This window comes from Achroia grisella, unplaced genomic scaffold (genome assembly GCF_030625045.1).
Source record: "Achroia grisella isolate CSIRO2021 unplaced genomic scaffold, CSIRO_AGI_Agris_v1 utg770, whole genome shotgun sequence".
In the NCBI taxonomy this organism is placed as follows: domain Eukaryota; kingdom Metazoa; phylum Arthropoda; class Insecta; order Lepidoptera; family Pyralidae; genus Achroia; species Achroia grisella.
In genome coordinates, this window is record NW_026713016.1 from 2,545,237 (window position 1) to 2,572,202 (window position 26,966).

Below are 26,966 nucleotides of genomic sequence, written 5' to 3' on the forward strand. Positions count from 1 at the left end.
CATAAGGCACTTTGAACTAATACAGTAAGATCATAGTCGGAGTCTATAGTTAGTATTGAAAAGTTTAATCTTTTAAAATTAATATTTCAAGTGTTGAAGAGTTTCTTTCAGACATCCTGTAAAATCTAATATAATTAATCAATTAATATTTTATAAACTACAAAACCATTTTATAGTTCAATAGATAGAATCTAATCACATTTATTTTGAAATACATAAATAACACGTATTCAAGTCAATATAGTACAAAGTACAAGGAAGAATTTTAATAGCTCTACGTACAAATAAAACTTCGAAGTGAGATTATAGCTACCCACAACTTTTATTTACAGATAAATGCGTTTAATCTTGCAAGCAGTAGGTAGATATTCCTCATAAAATACAAATTTGTAACACCTCCAATACTTTTAGTATTGTTTTAGAAATGAGTTTCTATACAATAGCTTTTTATGTTTTTACCCTTACCTCCCTACGACAAAGCTCATAAACGCTGTGCCACAGCCGGAAAGCTTTTGCGATACATTCGCACGAGTCATAAAATACTGGAACACATTCCTTTTAATATCTGAGACAGAAATATTGATAGACAGATGTATTAAATTAACTTGAAATGAAATATACACCTTTCGAATTAATGTTAATAAAACCATAGTACACTTATTTTTTCTAAATAAAACGGTAGGTATCACAAAGACATTTTTAGGCGGGAACAAAATATAAATTCTTTTTGTACCTAACACCTAGACAGCGTATTAACAATTATTTAGTTTATTGGTAATTATTACTATATGCACTACTATATTGTCACACTAATAAATTGAATAAAAAAACTCTATCCCAGATATTGCAGAACACAAATTATTTAGTAAAATTATCATTTCATTTAATTAACATACGTACAGCGTTATGGAGTTAATTTTACTTAAATATTTTTTATTGTATGTTAGTGTTAAATCCAATAAAATGATAGAAAAATATTTATTGATAAGACAACGTTAAAGTTTTTATTTATATTAATTTTTGTATAGTTGAAATATAAGATGTCAGATAGATAAAAATGTTAATATAATAATCAATTTCAGTAACAGAAAACGTAATTAAATTAATTACCAGATATACACCTATTTATAATAAGAACAAGAGTAAGTCTGTGCAAAATATGCATATTCCACATTTAAATACTATTTTTTTAATTAGGTACATCATCGTAACGTTAAAAAACGTACCTCACCGTACCGTACGGATCACAGATTAGATTAAAGAAGTTGCGAATTTATTCAAGATGGCCATGAAGCTAGTAAAAATATTTTTACTTTTATGCTTTATTTTTTATTTATGTTGAAATCATTATATTCAACTATACATAATTAACCATATTAGTAGATTTTTTCTTAATATGATGTACTTTTGTTCGATAAGTTGACCGATTGACTTTTTAATTGACAACCATCTAAAAAAATGTTAAACTTAAAAATAAAAAATAATACGTATTTATAGAAATTATAGAAACCATCGATATGTAAATTTGAAGAATATATACTGGTAATATATATAATACTCCAATATGCATGTGTTATTTACTTACGGCGATTTGAATTTGATCCTGATTTGAAATTTAGCTTGCTGGGTGCTTACTGAGCGGTATTGAGATATCCTTTCTATTGATTTTCCAAGCGTTCATATACTTCAGTATACATATCGATGGGGTAAAGTATAACATAATCTTATATGAACACTTTACACAGGTATGAGTAAATTTGTACAATACATAGCATGTAGAAAAAATAGAGATTCATTTATAGAGATCGTTCAGTGAAACCAGACCATTGCCAGCCCCTCTCTGCGCCTCTGTCACCCCCATCTCACCATTACACGACTATAAACCTACGACCACGTGTTTTATCGTTAAATATTTTCTTAATGTATATTCCGTCGGAAAAATAGATATCAGGATATGATTGTGCGATATCGAGACAGTTCCGTAAAATATGCTATTATTGTAACTAAACTGTACATCACCATAATAAAGTCGAACTAAAGTATTAAATAATTACATATAATTCATAAGACTTGAGATTTATTACTTACATCTTATAACTATTATTAGGTATGTACTTTTAAAGACTGAGCAATGGCCTGTTTCAGTGGCTGGATACATTCTAATATTAAAAGCAAATTACAATATTTACACGAGCCGACATGTTACATCTTGCGGATATCTAATATACACATAATCATTGTTCATATAAATAACTTTACAAAGTTATCATTTAATTGGAATGTTTCAATTATCGATAATATTTAAGAACTCTTCTGGAGAGATGAGTTCGTCGCCTGGCGGTGAGTCCGAAGCGTTGGGGACGGTGTTCTTGAGTTCGCCGAACGTGTACGTTGTTCGTTTCTTGCTGGCTCGCTGGTTACTGGCGCGCGGGGCAACCGGCAGCGACGCTTCACAGTCTAAACTGGCGCGTTTATTCCAACAGAAAGGTTGACGCGGCTCAGCGCCCGCCGACATTGGCATCGCCATATGTACACGAGATTTACACAACTCATTGTCACTAAGTTGTCGTTTTAACTTATCTTTCCCCACAACTAACTGGAAGCCCCTTACCGCACCATCAACAAGCGATTTATCCAGTTCTTTTTCGCTTAACTGTCTTTTTAATTTGTTACTGGCTTCGACAGGACTAGAACGTGATGGTTTATCGACTAGACTGTTCTGTCGCGTTCTGCTTCCTTGGTTCATTGGACGAGAGATAGAACCGCCTTTTAGAGCTCCTTCATGACGACTACTGCCCGAAGAATTACTTGAATTAGTGTTACATTTGTTTGCGTCATTTTTATTATTTCCTCGCAACGATTCTATAACGCTATAGAAATGCTCGAGTTCACTATTGCTGTTATTCCTAGACCGGCTCAAATTGTTTGTACTATGTCTATGTGGGCGGATTTGAGCACGAGGCAGGTGACCGTAACTACTCTGTCTCGATATACCGACGCTGGTCTGCCGCCGTGGCATGCTACAACTCTTTGGGACAAACGCATCTTGAGATAAAAGTATATTCTCGTACACGTGAGCGTTGTCGAAGTCCTCATGAGATATGAGATTCTGACGACTTTCTGTGGTTTCATTCTTTTGTCCCACTGAGTTGCTCTTTTTGTGCCCATTACGAATCTTCGTATCGGATACTTTTTTCATTAATTTACAATCACTGGCACTTCTAGGTAACAAATTGGCATACCCATGATCTACTTTTTCTTTGCTTTGGGCTTTCTCAATTTTAGGACCACTCGTAATGTTTTCTACAATTCTCGTAGAATTTGAATGCTTCGGTACACTTGTTTTATTGTTGGATGGATTTGACTTCGGTACATCAGCAGAACAAGTTTGCTGTTGTATAGCTTCATGGCGTTTTCTGTCTACGTCGGGTTTTGATGATTTATCAAGAACAATCTTTGTTTTGTCGCTTTTGCATATTTTGACACTAAATCTAAATGGAGGTTTAAACACTACTTGTAGTCGGGCTTTTTCTCCAGAAAGGAGATTACTCGCACTCTTGGATGGTCTAGTTTTTCGTGTCCCTTTTTGAACTTGTCTATTTGCGTGTGATCTTTCTGTAAGGCCTAATGGTATTGATTTGGATTTAGGTATAACTGTGGGTTGCGGCGAACTCAAAAGCCATTTTTGTACTTTTGTTAAAGCCTCAGTATCTTTAGTGGGTGACGAGGGATGTTTCTGCATAGAACTATAGTCAATTGTTTCTTTCTTCATTTTCGTTTTGCGTTTCTTAACCTTGCCTTTATGTTTCGATAAAATTATATGTTTAGGAGATTTTCCTTCCGCATTCGTAACGATTGCTGTATTTTCTTTTGCGACTTTATGATTTTCCTCTAGTTTTGGCTGTGCACTTGGTTTCTAAAAATAAAACATAATAAATAATTAATGGATTTAGAAAATGATTGAGTAGAAGAAAGTATAAATTAAAATATTTTCTTACCCTCTTCTTATTAATAATGTGAGATGGCGATGCCTTGTCTCCTTGTTTCTTAAGTTCCTTCTTATTGCGATATGCTCTTGTCCGCAAGGCGACTTTTTTCTTAAGAGGAAGTTTAGATCTGTAACAAAGCGTATTGTTCCAAGTAAGATAGATAGATAGCCATAATAAATTCTAGAATGCCACTGCATTAAGGAGTATCAGTATTGGTGTTAATTTTATTTTGCATATTGATCATAGCTATTATAATTTAATTTTAACCTTCAGTACCTTCAAGCATCAGTTCTCACAAACAGTGCCATGTTTTTTATAAATTACATATTTGCTCGAACAAATATCAATATAATTAGATATATTGTCATTTAACCTGATGTTTATCCAAATTTATTAATTAAAAACATAAAATCAGCAAATAATAAGCTTCATACAGGTATAGCAATAAGTACAGAAGTAGTAATAATAAGCTTATACTGATACCGTACCTGTATAAGCTTATTATATACATATATATGGTCGTTCGGTTCAACACTTTTTTCTCTATCACTTAACAAGACCTACTTACCACAGTGATGATAATTAAATATTTGGTCTTACCTGACAGCCGTATGCACGATCAGACCTTGGTCATTGGTATCGGGGAGACGGACGGTTTCTGTTGTGGACGAGTGGATAATGGTCACAGACTTCAATTTTTTACCATGTCGGCCCAGGAAACGGGTGCTTGCAAACTGGAACAATAAATGCTATATATATTCGACTGTAAGTTTAATATACGTAAATTCATGTACTTCTATGATTGGATAATTCAGAGAATCCTTTCTAAGTGGGACGATTCGTCGTAAATATTAATAATAAAGTTATTTATTTGTACATACAATATAAATTAGAACATATGTAAGTAAAACAAAATATATAATTTACCTTTCTATCATTAGTAGTACTAATAGTAGTAACTGTACTATACTAATAGTACAGTAGTTATACACTTTCTACCTAGTGTATCTAACACTGAGTAATAAAATGATAGAAAGTTGAATACTCGTAACTCAATGTGGAGAACCCAGATAACCTAAACTAAGTATTACACCTGTGCCATAGCTATCAATGCTCTCTTGTAACTTTAAATTAAATATGTTACTCTCTGGCCAGATATACATAATATTATCTACATAACATATCACAAATTATAATGAAAATAATAATATTATGTGAATAACATCTTCATAAGTGTGATCTGTCTTCTTCGTCATTCGTAATGATGGCTAAAAAAATAATGAAATAGCATATATAGCATCCTTACTGATAAAAAATATCATGTAATAGCATACATAACACACTCAAACATTATTACTTAATCTTATACTGAACAGACTATACCTTCTTTGGTCTGTTCAGTAAATAAGGGAGGAGCTTTTAACACAGCTTTCATAAAAAAGTGTATATAATTTCTAGCACTACAATAGCCTACTACTTAGCCTATTTATTCATGATTACCTTGTAACACTGAAAATTATTACGTAACACTAACTTTTAGTGTCAATTTCAATTGATCTGTCAAGAACTATACAGCATCGCTACAGAAAAAAGAAATATAATATGTACCATTATATAACATAAATCCAATAAATTAATGCATGTAGGTATAGAAACATCACATTCGGATTTATTTTTATATTTTGGGTTATATGAACTTATTGCAAAATATGGTTCAAATAATTGTCTACCTACTAAAACACATAAACTCAAGAACGTTGAATTAAGTTCGGAATCTGTTTTGTAATAATAAAGGGTTACATTCTAAGGATAATAGAAACCAAGATCATCGGTAGTCCAGCACACTTTGTTTAACTACTAGTAGTTGAACAAAGTGTGCTGGACTTGATGCTTCAAGTCATGAGCAAAAACGTTATGTCGATTTATATTATTGACTGACTCTTCGTGGAAAGACCACAATCACGATACTAATCCGAGAAACAGTGGTAGGCTGTAGAATATATTACCTATAAATAATTTAATAGAAGTAGGCCGTAGAAACAAATATATGGTAAATATGCTCGGTATTTTTGATCCAGCCTTGCGTTTACTAATACATCGATAATGACTCTGACAACCCCATACGAGATAACAGTCATTCATTCATTTATAATTTAAGAGTCACGCTCTTGTCGGTGGCGCCCTTGCAACTTTCCACGATCTGTATATTTCAATTTTGTCTTTTAATTTCTTTGGTATAACCGTGTCTTGGTCTTCCCCATACATCCCATAAATAGGGCCCCAAGTGTCCCAATATTTCCCCTCCATTATCTTCAATAGTATCCAATACGTCTTTCCTTACACCCTACGCAGTACTTCTTCATTTTTTACTTTATCTTTCCAGCTAATTATTTCAGATAACAATTCGAATATCCATCGTGAAGCTATATTATTACTTCTGAAACTTACCAATAGAACAATGACAGCGAGCAGTATCAGCAGCACAGCATACCAGTGGCGCAGCATCCAGCGCTTGAAGCCGGCGATACTCTCATCCGAAAGCAGCAGCTTGCGGAGTGTCGCCAGCGGACCTGATGGGTCTACTTCGCGGCATCGTTGGAATACGTCGCAGTAACTAGAACATTTTGAAATAAATTAAATTATTTTTAATGTACAGTCAACAATAAAGACCTGGATGTTCATTACGAATTTGAACGTCTCCTGCTACGCTGGATTAAACAATACGCAGAAATATGTGAGTACGTGAAGTGTTTCGTTCACCATGAAGTCGATAAACGATAATGCCTCTAACTATGGGATAATTCCGGGATAACAGCCGTAACGGTAAGTTTATAATATGAATTTGGATATTCAGAAATTATTTCCAATTTAGAGGCTCGTTGAGGAAACATTTTTACATTAAGAAATCTTATAGTAGAATTTCGTTTGTGTTTCGTTCACCATGAAGTCGATAAACGATAATGCCTTTAACTATGGGATAATTCCGGGATAACAGCCGTAACGGCAAGTTTATAATACGAATTTGAATATTCAGACATTATTTCCAATTTTGAGGCTCGCGTGAAAAATTTTTACATTAAGAATTACTATAGTAGAATTTCGGTTGTGATAACTCTATTCATCGTTAATAAATTATTTGAAAAAAAAATTTGTTACTCGTTTATAAGAAAAATATTTGAAACTTGACGATTTCGGTTGTAGCGGTTTAGCACACCACTTTACTTCCGATGGTCTCGGGCTCAATTTTCTCACAATACAAACATTACCTACTATTTATGATTAACATTGTTTGGTTGGATGTTCTCTATATACCTACATCATATATTAATTATGTATTTACAAAAAAAATCTTTAATTTATATAGACTTCATAGTACAAGATCTGCTTAGTTTAGAACTAGATGGATGTGAATTGTCGTGGGTTATTATTATTGTTTATAAAAAAATTTTTTCCTAATGAAATAAAAAAGAAAATATATTTCATATATAGGTCAATAAATGCATCTTACCCATTATAATCATTACACGGCGTGCCAGGCTTGGCATACATATCTGGCACATCGTATGGCGGCGTATTCCATTGGAAAGAGGAAAGGCAGGGACCTCCAGGTTTGCGGCAGCACAACTCGCACGCTGACCGTGCGTCGTCTTTCCTTGGCGCGCACTGGCACGACTCCAGACCGTACGCGAGGCATATAGATCCAGTGCATTCCTAAATTATATTGTATATTAAAATATATATTTTTATACGATTATTTATCGAATTGTTATGATTCTGTTGGCCGTAGCTGGCCTTTAGAGTGTAGCGCAGTGGTTATCACCTTACCACTGTAGCGTTATATATGATGTAATGAGGTATCGCTATTTTATTTATTTATTTCCAGTAGTATAGTAGTCGATAGATCACTATCTACTTACTAATGTAGTTAATTATTACAGATGTAATAATTGATTACATTAGTAAATTTATTTGATAGTGTGCTACGTGGCTTATTAGTAACGAAACAGTTCACATAACACTCCGTGTTGAGTGTACAACGCGGTGTCGTAATGTGGACTATTTTACATTGAACTTTAATCTAATTTGTGTGCAGACATAAACAAATGATAGGGTGCAGAGTGTTGAAAGAAATATTACAAGTGTAGGCACCACAGCTTCCAAAAATGGGGGCGACTGCAGGATGCACTCCAAACACGCGGAGGAACTTATGAAGCGGCTGAAGATCAACTCTTGACAGTTAAGATTTTAGTCTAGATCTAATGGCACCACTAGGAGTTCGAACCTTCAGGCAACTGAATTTTTCATTCAAGTTTGAGTGTGTTTAGGGACCGATCGGAAAACTATATGCTTTCGAGGTATGTACGGAGCATTGAGTACTATTAGATTCTTACAAACAATGAATTTAAAAAAAATACACATTAAAATGTTGAAACTTATAATTTTATTATGGTTGAATTTCGAACACTGGGCGACAACTAGTACGCATAATTTCCACTAGTATATCGTGTGATTAATTCTACAATTTGGTATACGTACTCCCATATAACAGACGAGCTCCTTGTCACAGCGCGTGCGGTTGGGCTTGTGCCTGCTGGCGGGGCAGGCGGCACGTTTGCCATCGCAGTGAGCCGCGTCCCGACAGCCATTGTCCGAACGGCATTTGTCGCCAAACTTGAGTGTACATGACGCCGTACAGCACGGGCCCTGTGGAGTCCAAGTCATCATATTTTATTAATAGATCTGCCGTATATTATTTATGTAACTGTAAAAATACTTATCGTCAACGTACAACAAGATGTAGAGTGCGCGCACCCATACACTGTTGACATCCCTGCTGCATGAACGAACCGTTTTGTATCATCTTTCCTTATGGGAGCAGCTAAGGAGTGGAACTCTCTACCGGCGTCTATTTTTCCTACCTCTTACAACATTGGGTCTTTCAAGTCAAGAGTCAAGAAATTTAAATATAATAAATAAAAACGTAATATTTGTCATAAATTACTTAGTATTCATTATTAAGAAAGGTTAATCTCTGCAAAGATTTCACTGTATAGCAAACGGTATAATCTCTGATCCTTGTATTCCGTAATTTCCCCATCCTATCTCTAAACTGGAATATAATCTATAAAACATGCTGCTAACAACGGCTATACTGAAATTGAAGTGTCTGTTTGTAATTCAAATTAACAGCTTTTCACTAAATGCATATGAAATTATATACGATATTTATATAAAAAATATATTGAATAATTATTGTCTTTCTGTTCTTGGTAATCTTTAAAACGGTTGACCCATTTTGTTTGACTTTCACTATCAAATAATTAATGTTATAAGAAGATATATACTCTACTTTTATTTTAGATTTTTTTATTCAATAAATAAAAGGATTTAATTCCACAATCTTTATTTGTCTCAAACAATAACTGATACAATTGTTGCCCATACAATAATAAAATTTAAAAGTAATGAAGGAGACAAAACGGTCTATAACTCAGAGGGGGCAATGAGTCTACTCTCTCTGCTATTCTGTTATAGCCTTTACCAGTAAATTAATACAATAAGAGATCGACGACGACGACAAAATACAAATGTATCATATATATACTATATGATACATTTGTATACTTGATTACTTTCTATCAACATATAAAACAAACCTCTACAACTACAAAGAGTATAGGTATGATGGTATCTTATGAAAAATAGATTAAACTACGATTACATACCTGGCTGGGGCTGCAAACGCTGTGCTCTGTGAGCGTGCAGGGCTTATAGTGCGGGCGGGCGGCCTGCGGGCGGCAACATACATCCGTGCATTCGGACGCCCAACCGCAATCACACTCCTCGCCTTCTTCTACCACACCGTTACCGCAGATTGCTGGCTGTGGTTCTGTAGAAAAAGAAACGCCTCAAGTTAATCCAGTTATAAATGCTTAATCAGTTAAACCTCGGCCATCTCTCAGACAAGTCTACTAGTCAATGCAACACTGAAAACTTAGCAGGCGGACCACCGTTACTTAATAATACTTGCTGTTAACGGTAGCCGTACAAAGTTTCACCCTCTATTCCACCTTCTCTAGATTATTTTTGAAATAAAAGATAGTTCGTCATCGTAATGCCCAATTTTATATCAAATTTAATTAAGATCCATTCCGTTTAATCGCGAAAAGGTATCAAATAGTCGATCAGATACACTTTCTGATTAATGACATTAGTCCATACTATTACGATATTATGTTCTGTACTTACGATTGTAATTATATTAGATGTAAGTACCAATTGAAGTGATTATTTTTACTTTCAAATTAACAGCTTTTCATTAACTGCATATGCAAAATCTTTGAAGAATGAAATCTTATCATAATATGTAAAACTGATAGTTTCCTACTAACCTGTAAAGCAACCTTTGGATGATCTGGCCTTATTGTTCAGTACCGGGTCGATTGCTCTGAGCGAGCACGGTGAAAACTTATTGTTGTTCTTTCGGTCGCCGCTGGTGGCGCGCGCGAACATTATATAATTACCGTCTTCACCGAACGGGGTACACACTTCAGGGTCGTGCTAATGACAAAAATTAGAACATTAGGTGTATGTTATGGTTATTTTGAGAGACTTCTTGGAATTTCTTTCAATCTTTAATCTTCTTTGAATACTGAATAAAATAAAGTCAGCAAGTGTGATAATAAAGGTAAAGTTTACTTTACCTTACCTTTTTTATTTTTACTTTACCTTTTTTATTTTTACTTTAAATTCAAATTAATAGAATAGATAACTATTTATTCAAAAAGCTTATTATAAACACTTTTGTAAAGTCATACTAACTTAGTCAATTTATTTTTTTCTGACCGTTGATTCCAGACAGCATTCCAGTCTCATCACATGAAGAACGAGCAAGAAACTTGCGTGTTGCTCTTTTAATAATTATTGTAACTTCACATATTTAAGTTGAAATGTGTGAATATCAAATAGTACTAATTCATTAGAATTCAAATATTGATACACAACCAACCGGTTGAGTAATTAAATAAGAGTAAATTAGAACGTTAGAATAATGGAATATTCTCTTATCTTTGATTAGAATAATATAATGAAACCTGTGTTTTAGGTAATGCCTAATTCTGATGTTTAAATTATAAATACAAAAATGTGGTTAAAGTTTTAAAATAAGTAAAATTTTACATTAACTAACACGAAAAATAATGTAGCGAGATTGGGATTGAGATTTTAATAAATAAATTAGCTCGACTTAGATTACGAGTGTAGTGATTGATTCTTAAATAAGATTGTCCTTTCTTTCATTTTCTCATTACATTTACATAGCTAACTATTTAGATTATTATCTCTTTTGTGCTCCAACTCAGTATATAGGTATAGGCGTATTTGATCTGATAACTTTGACTGGGTAAATTGAGTTTTCCTTTAATATTCAGCCTCAAGCAGTGATTCTATTTTTAAGACTCCAACTTAGAAATTGGATCAGTTAGTTTTGACAAGATGTTTAAATTGGTATTGTGCAATAATATAGAAAATTTAGACCTCTTTACATATAGTTATTGGAGTAGTGTGAAAATATTTTTTTAACACTAAGTATATTGAAAGGTACTGAAAATATTTAAGCATTTGGGTTTAATACTTTTTTAACTATTATTATGTGTACAGTATAATATATATTTTTAGTTAGGTACATAAGGGTTTTATAATTTTCTTCAAGATCTTGAGAATTATAATGGAATGGAATAAAAAAACTATTATTACACCGACCCCAACTAAAGTGATAGCAGATGATGAATGTAGCAAACATCTAGCAAATATTGGAAACTGTATATGGATTAATGAAAACTTACCGGGGAGCCAAAGTTATGTCCGATCTCGTGGGCGAGTGTAACGTGCGACACTGCGGGCGGCACGTGTTTGCCGTAGTTCAACAATGTCACGATGCCAGTGTTCAGTGACTTCATGCTACCACGGTAGTGCTGTCGGCAGACATTATACATTGGTTAGTACAAAACAAACATCAGATGTGTCGCATTTTGGGTACTAACTAACAGCAGTTTAGTTTTATGACTAGATTGTAATATTTTATATATAGAATAAGATACAATACATACTCACTGACTTTGTTCAAGAAATCCATTTAGATATTATAGAGTAATAATATTTTCTAAAACTTCTTCTTTGTCAATTCCTCAGGGCTGAGGGTCGTGACCACCAGAAATGCTTTTTCCAACCAGTACTACTGACTATCTTAATATTTATTACACTACACAATTTTCAGAGACGAATAAAACAAACTTTATGTTTTAAGTTTGTATACACAATATCCTCTGGAGACTTGATATAATCTTATAGCATAAAAAAACCTCATTTAATCTAGAGTTGGATGTTATTATTATGACACTAATTAGGGTATTTTTATTGAATAAAATTATTATTGACATTGGTTCAATTCAGAATTAGGTAGATATTCCGTAATAGATTCACAAAAAATGCAATTGAATTTCATTATATTTATATTTATCTTAAAACTGAATCCTCAAATTATCCCTGTAATAGGTACATAGGTATGACACCTTAGTCCTTCGGAAAGTCAACGCATTAGACGTATTCATGAAGTCACATGATGACGTGATATACTTAGTTCATAATGTACAAGCAACGATTGACACTTGCTATAATATGTAATGCTTGTTTGTCACTCTAGTTGCAAAAAGCTATAACACGTATGTCACATTTATTACCCTACAGGTGCTACACGCAGTTACGCTACTTACCCCATTTTTTTCACACACGCCGCCTGCATTTTTCAGATCACCCGTCCACGCTAATCCCAATGTGCCCATTTCGAAGTCCCGGTACGTAAACATATACGCCAAACAGAAGGCGTCGTAGTCTTCCTCTGCGTACATAAATACGACGGTGTAATGTTTATCTTCACAAAGAACATTTTATTAAACTTTATACAAAGTTTTATTCTAACCAAAGCGAATGTGTGACGGAAAAGCAGTTAAACTTAGCAAAAGATTTGGATTTGACTATCTACATTATTTCAGATTCTTTTCAATGTTCTACTATAGTCATGGGGCTAATTGCCGTCGGTATCTTAAAATATATGGATAGTACTATCATAAAAATATGTATGATGATCGAAATTGAAATGATATTCGCATAATTTAACTTGTATTATATGTGAATTAGTGGACAAAAATGATTAAGAATCAGTTTTGTGTTAAGACCTGGATTAGAATCTTAATTACATATAATATCCACTCTTGATCATTTCAAATGTGCTACTTTATACGCTACAGTTAAATAGAGAGAGTTATAAAATACATAAAAGGTAATGTACACAAGCAAGGAATTCGTACAAATTATAGAAACTGTTTATAATTTGTACAGAACGGCACAATTTTTTTTGCCAAAAGTTCTCATGGGGACTACAAGACCATTTTCTTTTATTATTGTTATAACTTCTGACACCTATTAAGGGGTTGGGCAATGTATTGTTATATAACTCTAAAAAACCTCATGGGGTAAGAGCAAAATTTTCAAAATTGCAAAATTTCTCTGTTTAAATCAATTCAGAGTTTTGTAATTGATTAATTGTTTGTACAATTAATCAATTACAAAACTCTGCGGAAAGTGTGACAATGTTTTTGAATATTAAAAATTATATCTATTGCAACTGTAACACTCTGTCTATGTACAAGCATGTCTATAATATGTTTTGGTAAGAAATTGAAAATATTTTGACAAATAATTTTACAGATAATCTGTTGTGAAACTGCTATGATGTAATAATTGAGGACAGGAAATCACTACTTGCGGAAATGATAAATCTTATTTCTGGAATTACATTGAACATCTTAGGGACCGGAAAATGTTTATAATACTAACTGGCTTTAGAGAAAATCGCTAACAAAAATACTGATTGCTCACCTGAAAAAAGTTCTAAATATTTTTCCACGCCATAGTTATTAGGAAACCGATAAGCTGGATCCTTCAGTGCGTCTAGAGTATGAACTTTTATTCTTTTGATCATAAACGTTATATTATCTGGTTTTCCATCTTGATTGAAATCTACAAAAAATATTTATGTTTAAAACTCAATGCAAAGTTTAATTCAATTTGGAAGGCTAAATTAATAGATACCTACCCGTTACTTTATAAATTGCATTGACTTTTTGTACATGACGAGTCATAACTTCTATGCAAGCTTCTTCTGATCCATAACGCTGAAAGAACATGTGATCTGCTTGTAAATAAACAAGGCACGTGGTCTTTCTTGGATCTACTGTAGCTCGTTTATTAACATGCCGCCCGTCATCAGTTCCATTGGCTGATAGCACCGTATACCCTACTGGTTCCTTTTTAACTATATCTTTACTAACTGTTACAACACCTGCTTTCGTTTTTATCACTTCTACATGTGTCTTTGGCTTTGGTCTAGATTCTTCAGAATCGAGTCGAACTTTAGTTATAAGGTTGCTTTTGTCAACTTTTGTTTTCGGTTTCCTTGTGCTGAACTTGTCAAATGGATCGCTATTACTCGTGTACGGAAAATCTAAATCTAAAGGTAATTCGGGATTCTTCTTTGGCTCATCATCTTGCATTTCATCTTCAGGGAGCCAACGCTTTTTGCGTCTGTTTATTTCACTACGCAAGTCTTCACTGTAATTATTTTGAGTTAGATTTTCTAAATTGCGATTATCGGTGAAATTAAATAATTCGCCTTTGTGGCCCGTCGTTCTTTTAGTGTGGAGGAGGTGTGAGGCGCAAGGCATTGCATCGCTATTTTGCGGATCATCTACGTCAGATCTCCGATAGATGACGCTATGCATCGAAGGATGATCCACATTGTATCGTGACAATGGCTCGATGTAATATTCTTCAGTTGGTGTCCAAATTGTGCCATCGAAAAGGCCATCAGATGTAATAACGCCATACACGTGAGACGAGTCATCATCTAAAACAACAAAAGAATCAGAGTTAATATAAAAAAAATATATATTTTGCTTACAAAGTAATTTTGCTTGCTCGGTAAAACTAAAGAATATTCTGAATACTAGACGAGACCACCCGGGAGCATAATTCAGAAAACTCGCCTTCTTTCATATAAATATCAAAGTTTCTAATGTGGCTTCACTGAGAATCCAGAACTTTAGTTACGTTGAATTAAATGAAGAAACCTGATTTCTACTGTGCTACGGAGGTCCTCCATCAAATTGGCGTTATAAATTCATTTAATCACGAAGCTACCTTACATTTGGATCCGTTTGACTTACAAACAAAGTTGGCATGCAGTATAAATGGTCCGCGATATTTTATGTTAACTAATTCAAGGTGCAAAGAGCTTTTCCGACTGTGAATTAAAATCACAACTTGCAGTCGAAGGCGGGGAAAACCGCTCATAAATAACGGTAATTACCTAACCCGCCACCTTTCTTTTCATTAATTTTCTGATAAAAGGAAAAAATCGCCTGTGTTAAACATGGCATTAATGAAAGGTGCGGGGAGAAATAAATTTAAAGAGGTTTGATGTCTCCGAAGTCTTTGACTGCAAAGGCAGGTAACATCAAAGTCGCTTCTGCTCTCCAAACGCTTGGTTGAATCAACATTAAGCGAAAGATTTCAGTAATGGCCATGTGTAATTTGGCGAAATCAACATCTCCCATTATCATTTAAAATATTTACTCAGCGTACAAAGTTGACAATATACTAAAAAGTAAAAAAAAAATTCTAGGAAAATATTTTGATTATGAAACTATCAAAAATAAGATTGAAGCTGTCTAGCTTTCAATGATATTATTAGTAAACAAAGCCTAAAGAAGTGTACCTACTCCATTAAACTTTTGAAGTAATTTCATCAAAATTCACTTTGTCACCGTCGTTCCAGATGGGTCTCGGCACATAAATCCGTTTCATTAACTTAGTCGCAGAATGTACAACTTTCTTGGGCTCATGTTTAATTGCTTGTCTCATCGACGTGGAAAATAAACGCAGAGTTGTAAACTGTTCATATAAAGTAATATTATATTCAAGAGAGAAGTACTGCTCAATGTTATATATCATATACGCGTTTTGGTTCCTATCAATGTTTTTGTTTCCATGAATTAATTAGGACGTTATTATTTTTATTTATATTAAACTGCATATAAACTAAACAGGATTTATTTTATCCATAAATTGTACATTTTTGTGTGTCTCGTTAGAATCGGACATTGAAAAAATTAAATTCCTTTTCATTCCTTTCTATTAATTTATATTCAAATTAAGTATTTCTGTAGTTTTAGCTGCACGGTAACGAATCGGTCTTTAGAACCCAATTTAAACTTACCTCTGCATAATAATATAGAATAGAATAAATATATACCTACCTTTTTTTGTACTTCATTACAACAGCTATTTTAATGAACTAACAATAGTGACCGAAAAAATCTACATAATACCAGTCTTTAGAATGCCGTTTTGTCATTGTGAGAAGAGATTTGTTTTCAATAACACTGTGCCAAGTAAAGTGAGGCTATAATTAAGAAACAAAAGCTTTGGAGCCGCGGGAACCGGGTGATACAAGCAAAACAAAGCAGTTAAATTAACTATTACACAATAACTGCTTACAATCTGCTGAAGGTGTCGTGTCATGGAATGCCACGTTAACGATAACAGATCTCATTACTGATTGCCTAATATTCTTATATCACTAAGTCCCTAAGGACTGTTATCCTTCCGTTTTATCAGAGACACGTTCTACGTCCTTCAGAGCTGTGTTAACCGACAAAAAATACCTACATAGTCATTGTTAAATTATGTTTTTTTATTACTAATATGATAAACATGCTGTTCACAATGCAAACGTTGTAGTTAAACAGCTATTTTAGTTATAGTTATGGAATATATAGTTTCCATTCTATTTTATAATATTATAATTACTCTAATTTATCATTCGATGTAAATTCATTCTATTTTACTGAAAAGTGGTCATCAAGCTGAAGAAAATTTATATTGTAGTAGTATTGTTACTACTCGTGTCGACCTTTACAATATAGATACCTACTTATTATTTTATCTTTACAGGACCTACTTACAGTGAACTAATTGCAGATTGGCAGTCCATATTGTCTTCAATAAATGTTTATAGGTACTCAATAAAGATATAACATCAAAGGTATATTAAAAATAAACTTAAACTCAATGACCTGTAAAGTCGGTTTGCAACGCAAATAAAGTTATTTATTAGTTTTTGTTTACGAACAGAGAAAATCCAATGCGAAGAAAACGTTCATTCAGGTCAACGGGAGCGGGAACGTAGAAGTTATTATCAAGAAAGCAATTATAGGGTTGACTCTTACTTATAATTAAAAGAAAACCAGCACAAAGGAGTAAGCCGTTTAAAGAAAACAATTTAATTTCAGCAGCCCGCCGGATAATTAATGGAATGACTCAAACAAAGCATATCGCGGGGAACTGCTGTAACGATAATTGGCGAAATACATTATCTGAAAATCTCTGATTTGAGGGCGTCCCAGCCTACTATCTACAGCCTTCTACCTCGACTTGGATTCCAATTTCTAACCTAGACACAGAAAATTTAGCGTGTAATTTCACTCTCCGGTGATGGAAACGTAGATAACAAACAAAATTAATCCGAGTGACAGTGGCTAGATACCTTGTTGTAAAATTCAAATATAATGACGACGCACGACGCAGATAATTACAATACCTCTGATTATATCCCATCTGGATTAGTAGTCATGAAGGTATTTTTTTTTTAATCCACATTAAGTTTTCAAAGAAATCTTAAATAATTATTTCTCATGAAAGGTTTATACCTTAATAAATGAGTCATTACTTACTTTCTAATTAACGTTTACATTTTACAGGAAGGCCTTTATAAATAGAATAGTTATTAATAATATATTAGAATAAAATATTTATTTATTCCAGTAACTAATGAGTCAAATACTAGCAAAAATGTATTTTTGTTAGTATTACATAAAAGCTTGGCAAATAACTAAATAAAATAACAATAAAAGATATTGAAGCAAATGTCCTCAACATTTCTTTGTGCACGGTATGTTTGATCACAGATTCTATGGTATACTTGAAAGAACGCCTATCCTTTCTCAGACAAGGTTTTTGATGATTTCGTATTCGTTGAGATTGTATCTGATGTGAGATGCGATCACACGCTGTAGATATTCTAAGTAGTGCTTCCAAGGGTCGGCACTTAGTGGACCTTTTACCCTTATACATTTTAAACGGAAGCTAGATGATATGACTGACGGACCGTCAAGACCTTTATAAAAATAGAATAAGTTAGATAGAATCCTCAAGTCCATTATGTATAAAATAAGTAAAGCTTTTTAACCATAAATCTAAATATCAAACTGTGTTGTCTGTAATAAAAAAACTCGTTTCATGACCTGGCTTCGCTTGGGTGCTCCTAACAAAGCAATTTCTGATACATGAGCTTTATTACCCGTTTTTAACGTAGGTAACGTTAAAACAATACATGAGTTTATTTTCGCCCTAACAAAATTAATTCTTTTTCTTTATAACAATATCATAGATGGACAAAGATCAGCTTCAATTTCAAGAACACGAAGCTTCAATAAGGTTCTCAACGCCCTACATGAGTATATCATGTAACTCATAAAAACTTGTAATATATTCAACGTCAGAGTTTACAAATGAGTTTGTATGGAAGAATCATACATAATGAGTATTCGATGAGATCTCCAAGAGCAATGCCGGGAAGTGACTCGGAAATAATGTCAGGGCGGCAGAAAATAGGTAGAGCATGATTATGTAGAGAAGCCGAATGTAACATTTGGACAGCGTTCACGTCATGCATGAAGGAAGCGGCATGAATTGGCACAAACGAGCCGCACCGCACGTGACTCGCCTTGCGACAGTTCCTCATTACAAAGCTGACACTTCACTTTACCTTTGTAAAGATTCGGCCATGTTCCTACTCAGACTCCTAACAACGTATGTTTTTCTGGTAGCTATATTGGTTCATATTTAATAAATACTAGCAGTTCGCGCTGGTATCGCACGTGTGAAGTTATTGTTGGGGTCTAATGGATTTGAAAATAAGTAACAATTATTTTTTAAATAAGCTTATGACGACTGCTTGTTGGTAAAACGTATTCTTACTATTTTTCTATTTGTATTCTAAAGTGTGTTAATGTGTCATTGTAAACACACATGTAAAGAATTTTAGAAACTAACAATTAACTCAATTGTGACATTGTAATATGCCTTTGGTTGAATGACTTAATTGCATAATGGACTCTTATCTGATGCCGTGAAGCGATTATGTGATGACATACTTATACCAAAAGATTATGAAGTTTCTCAACCTTTTACATCGAAATAGACTTTGTAAAAGTCTGCGTGGGTATCCTGTCTGACCTATTTCACCCGCCAAGCAGTTAGCTTTGTAAGTGTTTCTGATGAAGTGTTAGATAAGGATGTGAAATTACAGAATATGGAAATATAACATCTCAGTCCTTCGGAATGCCGCTACATGAGTGGTATCACAGGCTTCATATGATAACGTGATCTCCATGGTGCTGTTTAAGTGGCCTTCTGCATGACTGCCATTTCATTTATTAAAAGAAAGGTTATTGTAAATATTTTTTAGCTTACCTTCCAACTTGCCCGAGTATACTTGACCAGTATTGTAGTCCATCTGGCCGGCGGACGAGTGGAATTGGACGCCATCCGCGAACACTGAACTTGGATCCGGTCTCAGCACCAACTTGAAGTCCCTTTAAAAAAACAATAACATTTAATAAAATATCATCTACGAGAATTATAGCACTGGTTATTTGCATTAAGCTGTTACTTAATCATAAAAAAACGTACAAAATTTTTAATTTTTCGAGAGAGCTAAGGTTAGAGAAAAAAAAAACTCCTGAATTTCTAACAAATTAATTTAAGTTACTGTATAAGATGATAATGAAGTCGTGCATCACTAACAATTTATTTCCTCCACTATACTGTACTCACAACCATAATTATGAAGCTTTACAAACCGCTATTAAAAGGGCACGGGGTGCGAGATTCGTTAAAAATAGCCGGCGCGGGCACAATGTAGATCCTTCAAGCGAAGTTGCCTAACTAAATACATTAAAAGTCACGTGGCAGCAATATATTAGCATTACACCTCTGATTTATTAGCCATTACGTCGCCGCGCCACATTTTAATACCACCGTTCGGGTGGTACGTACATACCTATAAAACTGTAGTTTACTTACATATCGAATATCATATAGAAGAATATTATTAGTGAAATCTTTGCAATTACATCTCGATTGGATTGTTTATTTTCCGAGTTATATTTTTTACATTAACTTCTAATAATATGTTAGAATTATTAAGGGTTGTTCAAGAAAGTCGAAGTCTTTAAGTAATGGAGTAGTTATTTAGAATTTTTTACACATCTATATTTTATATTGCTTATTTGGTTTTATTGTAATATACAAAACTAGATTTTATATAATATCAAATATTTTATACGCTTTTATATATCACCGTACGTTATTACTGTTCATGTTATATACGCATGTCTTATATTACCTACGTGCATCATCATCGTAAAATTTAAACTGTCTACGTACAACCGTATCTAAGCCTTTTTATTATATCCTTATGGTAAAATTGTACAGTTAGTTGGAAAGTAAAGAGCCACTACCCCATTGGTGTAGTGAAATTAACCCTACATCACTTGGAAGGTTGAAGAGCTTGTCAGTAATAAGGGCTAGCGATTCAATGGGTAGTAATGTGTACCCAGGTCCTGTAAGACCGAGTTTCACACATTTTACCCTAGAAAACATGTGTATATATATTTTATATATAGTATACTGTGTGTTATTTCCTATTAAACATTTGTAATATTTTTCTGTTTATATATTATTGCTATTCTATTAATACGCCACCTACTACGGTCAGTGTTTTTTCTCTTTCCAAAGATTGTCTGGAAGAAATTCCGCCATTTTGTACATCATTACTCTGTTAAATATAATTATTTTATTACCTGTTTGGTGTAATACATAATTAAAATTAAGTTATTAAATAATTAGACAAACATCGTGGTTAGTCTGGTCAATTCGCCACTATAGGTATTCTGATCTGACTTCTTATTTATCCTTTTATATTGCACTGGTGTCCCACCAGCGAAAATATTAGCGTAGGCTACACCAATAAAAACTTAACATTGCTGACTTAGCTAGCGGCATAATATGTATAATAGCCACTATGATCTAACAATTTCAAATCTTTCAACGCCACAAGTTTGTAACTTCATAAAGCGTTTACAATTGTCGAGGATTGCACGTCAGAAGCGACACTAACGAGCGGTATATAATGATGTTACGTAGACAGATAGCCGAATGTCGCTCCTGTTTGTCTGATCAAACTTCGTTATAGCAAAACTTACGTTGCTTGTTGGTTCCTTGATTCCATTTAACCCAACAACTTGTCTTTGCTACGTAACTTTGTTTATGAGAACAGTTAATGACACAAGTTTGTTTAATTTAACAATGTTTTTTTGTTATTTCTCTCGCTTTAATTATTTTTGTACGCCTCTAAAAATAATAGGAGCTGTATGCGGAATCAAAGCTATTGTTCAACAATTTCTTGCCAACAATAATCTCAGATGGGCTAGTTCTGGCTAGCCCATCTGATGCTGAAATGTCGTGGTGAAAGCAACACATATCTTTTATTGGTTTGGTAATTCTTTATCTAATTTCGAGTCTAAAACAGTCTCTCCCAATAAGTTTGATTAGTTATTGGTCTTTAACTTGACACAATAACTTCTGCTTCTAATTCAGAGGAATTAACCTTGTGGCTACGGCAATATATCAATGCAGTGCCTATGTTACTGAACAAGAGAGCTACGTTGCTCAGCTCAGCAAGTAACACATAAAATAGAATTAAACAAGGTACAATTATTGCGAAAGATCATGCAAAATAGAGAACAGTGAATTGAGCATGGGTAGTACTTTTTCATTGATGAGTGGGTAGAGCACATTGAGATTTCGTCAGATCTACTCTCATTGTTTGCCGACCGGATTTCTGATGTGATTAACGAATTAATTACCTGAGTAATGCGGCTTGGTTCCCGCGAAATTAACTTCGAATACCTTCCAAGTAACGTTTAACTCGGGGTTCTATAAATATTAATAAGCAAAGTTTATAAGGTCTTATATTTGGTATAGAGGGGCAGAGCTAAGAAGAACTTTACTTAACAATTCGGTGCATAAAATTATTACCTACCTACTTTATAATCTCATAAGAGTCTTTATCTAAAATTATGGTTTTTGATTAAATTATTGTGTAGTATTGGTTACTGTATTCATTAAATTTAAGAGTTTGTCTGTAATATTATAATCAAAACGTTGATCAAGACCTAAATCTCCATTGAAAAGTTAAGTTAACATAGAGTAGAATTTCTTGTTAGTTCTTCTAGTGTAACACTATATTCGTAATTAACGATGGATTTTATTTATCATAAGTATCTGTATTAAGCCTATATAACAATAAAAATAAATTGACTATAGGTTGATCTTCGTCCTTATATTTATAAGGACAAAGTTAGAAACAAGTATGCACATGCATAAATAGATGCAAATACGGGCATAAAAGAATAGATGTATGTTGATGTAAACATTATCTATAAATTTAAAATCTGGGCTATCAAAACATCGCTTTACACGAATCATAACAGGATTTGCTTTGTATAACCCGCCGATTAATGATGATGTAGTCAATTACGTTCACAGCGCGAAAGGCCTATTAAACTTGGCAAGGGCTTTTTAACCCCCTGATTCAGTCGAATAACATTTGTAAGTGGCGACGTAGTTCTAACATTGGTCAATTTCTATTATTAAAATAAAATAATAGATAAAATAAGATAGTTACAATTACATACTATTTACTAAGCTAATAATTAATGTACATTTCCATTATAATTATAATAATATAAATAAATAGGTAAGCAGGTAAGACGGAACGTACTGTACTTGATTTCTCATCTAATTTCGCAGCTTGCACACTCAACGTTCACTTCAATCATACTTATTTCAGAAATTATGCTTTTAATGATATGAATGTTAGGGATGATCTATATTTGAAAAATATCGATGTTGACAAGTTAATAATCGATCTATTAACTTGTCAACATCGATATTTTTCAAATATAGATCATCCCTAATATTCATAATCGTATAATCGTATCGTAATCGTATGATCAAGATAGGTTAAACAATTTGCTTTATTGTTTTCAATTTTACGGTTCCAATTAGCTTTTCTGTCGATATTATTGAAAACTTGACATGGATATTAAAATATCGACATTTTCAACTAACAATTGATGTAGGTATATGGATCATCCCTAAACTACATAATTATAATGATGTATATTTTTGTTCTAATATTTGTATTTACTTCAAAATGTAATAATCTTTATTCCTCATCAACAAATTCAGAACATGCACATTAACTTGCGCTTTGACAGTAAAGCGGCAGTGATTAATCAACACACTAAATCAAAGCAAAGCGACTGGTGAAATTACGTTAAACTTTATCACAAAGTCGTTCCACATCTGAGCTCGTCCATCCTTATTTGCGAGAGTAGATCAAAACTGAAAACTCCGTAAGAAGTTATTAGCGAACGCAATTTCCAAAAGCCATTATTCATTTCTGGCAACAAACAACTTGATCCCGTGATGCTCGCTTTGGGGTCATACAGATAAATTACTGCAGTACTGTGCGTCAGCTGTTAGTTATATTTTTAATATATTTTCTGTCAAAAAGGTAGCTAACATATTGTTTTTAGAACTACAGACCGGAAGTACACTTCATTAGTGCTTGGTATTCTCTACAGTACACTATTTAATATGGTACTTGGTTAAATAAATGTAACAAATAATATTGCTATTTGAAAAAAAAACATTATCATCCTGCCACCATACGTGTTCAGTTTACGATCTATACATATAGACTTTAAATGTCGTATTTTCGGGATAACATCCAAAAATTATGTATATTTCTAACTTTCCTGTGATGCCACGTGTGGAGTTCGACCATTGTCCACAGTTCATAATACGGTTAAATTTTAAATGAGGTAGCATTTAAAATTATAGTCACGAAGGTATATTTATTACTCACTTATATTATATGTAATCTCTACCGACACTATCAAAACGAGGCTATTCAACACCAATAAGTTTCCGTGGATAGAAGATTCTCGTAAATTGCGTTTTACACAAATGATTGCAAGCATTTAAGTTCTAATGATATAATTTCTGTGCACATTTTTATGACAGATGTACTGAAAAATCCATTACTGTTCCTGTGTTTTTTCCAGCCTATTTTTCATGTAAGTAAAAGGATTATTGAAAAATATTTTATTCTAAATCGTTCTTTATGTCATCGATTGTTATGTCGCAAAAATTTTAGATTTTTTACTCTGAGTGCAACATCCCTACCACAGACGACTTGCGGACTAATTAATGTTGTGAACGTTGCAATGAATCTAGATCTGTTGAAGCTTATATCCCGAGGTGCGGTAATTCTAAAGCATTTCATATGTATTAGAACAGCAAGAAACTTCTAGCATGCGGTTTATGTATATTGACATTTAATGTTCTTAAACACCTGGAATACTAAGTGCTGACAAACTAAAGTTCCGAGTACCTGTGTGTTACATAATTGAGATTAAGCAAAGATTGAGTTTGCAGTATGGAATGTTTACTTAATCAAATGTAGTTAAGTAGTGTGTGTAGATCACGAACATTGGAGATTTCTATATGGAATGGATGTTTCAATAGATTTTTTTAAATTTCTGTCCAAAAAAGCAGTTTTATATATGGAATTAAAAAATTTAATGATGCTTAATTTTTAATGATGATGACTGCTTTTTTGTGCATGGATGTAAGATTGTATCTCGCGGATTTTGTATCTTTTGAAGACCTTTGCTTTATTATGCAATAAGACAACTCACACAGCGGCATATATAATAGTTTCGAACAAATCAAAACTTACGCTTAGGCACCTAAACAAAGGATAGAAATATTTTTTTTTCAATGTATATACATAATATACATATTTATCATCTAGATCAGTACCTGCATAAACGTATAAATGATCACAAAAGTTTGTATCCTTCAAGAATCGAACTGGCAACCATCGGAATTACGGAAATATTGTATCTTTGATTCTAACATAAAACAGACTACCATTAATAGACTGTCAATTAATAAATTATGAAGTCGACTGTACCACGAGGTACCCCTTGATCAATTCCCCAAACACATTCTGGGTGATCAGAGAAAATATATACCACAATTCTACGGAAGAAAAGTTTAATGGATAACGCAATAAATGTTCGCAATTGAATTTCGTGAATTTTATCAAACTCTGGAGAAATCTGTCGATTATATAAATTGAGGTCTGTACGACTGGTTGTTGTTTATTAAATAAAAACTATAAGAGACTAAAAACTATAGATAAGGCCCATCGAAGTCTCGAGGGAAGAATACGTCTACCTCATAAATATCACTAATAGGCAAAAATTAAAATAGAAGTACGAAGAAATATAATTATAATGGCTTTCCTCTAAAGTGAAGTGAGTAAAGTAGCAAATAAAAGGTAATGAAAAGACTAAAGAATTAGAAATGATATTTGTCAACTGCCTAATATTATGGAGGACTCTTATTACAACATATATTGTTTATTAGTAAATGTACATGTGATATATATGACCTTTGCCTGATTGTAACGTTGTTTGTGAGATAATACTTTTTTAGTTGGGGAAATGTATCATGGAGTTTCGGACGCATTTGTGGTTGAATGAGCGTTTACTGCCGAACTCCCAACCATATGAAAAACCCACGGAATTCCTCCTCGCCGTCATAGTGCCGGGGTTATGGGGCCGGGAACAACTCGACTTCGACAGTTAACAATAATCCAACAGTCGTGAACGAATAGAGAAGAAATATTTAGTTGTTTTGACTCCGTGAAATATAACGTAAAGTATTGGAAACGGATCTGCGCTAATCTTTGGTTTGGTCAGACTTCAAACGGCGACAGTTTAGTTGGTTTTGAAAGCCGGTGGCTTTGTAAGTTGGGACGACTTTTAGTGGATATTACAAAACACAATTAACCTTGTGGTCAGTTGCATGTTCCCGTCTAATTCCTTAGATTATCATGAGTTCCGATTTACTGTAGAAATTAGAAATATTATTCCATTTAGTAATCTTTATTCATCTTTAATTACTTCACGAGTTTTGTTTCACTTAACAAAATTAACTTTTACAACCAATATAAATGTTATATAATAATTAAGGACGTGAATAGATTGTTGAGAACCATAATAAATTTGAAACAATATTTAATTAAGTTATGATTGATTTTATTAATCATCGAAAACCTATAAACGTTCCATTGTATAAACCAGAAAGGAAGATATTATGTTATGTGCTCATTATCATTAATTACTATAAATATAGTATTCTGCGTGTAATCATATGCATAGTGTCATAACAAATTAAATAAATTAGTCGGGTCGTTTGTTTATGAAGTAATTGAAACAGGATCGATATGATTGGAATGATTAACTACCTACATACATATTTTATTATCTATACCAACATTACAAGAATAGAGAGCGGATTTTTTTAAAGAAAAATAATCTCTGGAACCACTGCACCGATTTGTGAAATTCTTTCTGTGTCAGAAAAGTACATTATTCCACATTAACATAGGCTTATACCTACATATAAGTCTATGTGATTCTGGAATCCGGGTGCTATCACCCGGTCGAAGTAATATAATGCATAAAGATTCGTTGAATAGAATTGTAATTTAGTTTAGTAGATTTTCTGTAATTAAAAATTGTTATCACCCATCGACCACCTCGGTAGTCTAGGCAACGTGGCGGCGGCCTCTAGACTCTTTAGTACATTGCC

The 26,966-nt window shown here is 33.3% G+C and overlaps 1 protein-coding gene across 1 annotated transcript in view; it reads right to left on the bottom strand.

The window, feature by feature from the left end:
- Positions 1–882: 882 nt before the first annotated feature.
- Positions 883–26,966, bottom strand: part of LOC131850435 (uncharacterized) — a 165,479-nt gene continuing 139,395 nt past the window's right edge. Inside the window, exons 3-15 of the mRNA XM_059200649.1 lie at positions 19,641–19,762; positions 14,143–14,952; positions 13,926–14,066; positions 12,761–12,885; positions 11,834–11,962; positions 10,382–10,550; positions 9,716–9,879; positions 8,526–8,693; positions 7,498–7,700; positions 6,438–6,603; positions 4,590–4,723; positions 3,999–4,116; positions 883–3,916 (exon numbers count right to left, since the gene is read on the bottom strand). Of these exons, the coding sequence (XP_059056632.1) occupies positions 2,285–3,916; positions 3,999–4,116; positions 4,590–4,723; positions 6,438–6,603; positions 7,498–7,700; positions 8,526–8,693; positions 9,716–9,879; positions 10,382–10,550; positions 11,834–11,962; positions 12,761–12,885; positions 13,926–14,066; positions 14,143–14,952; positions 19,641–19,762 (4,081 nt within the window). The 3' untranslated portion in view covers positions 883–2,284. The remainder of the gene's footprint in view (positions 3,917–3,998; positions 4,117–4,589; positions 4,724–6,437; positions 6,604–7,497; positions 7,701–8,525; positions 8,694–9,715; positions 9,880–10,381; positions 10,551–11,833; positions 11,963–12,760; positions 12,886–13,925; positions 14,067–14,142; positions 14,953–19,640; positions 19,763–26,966) is intronic.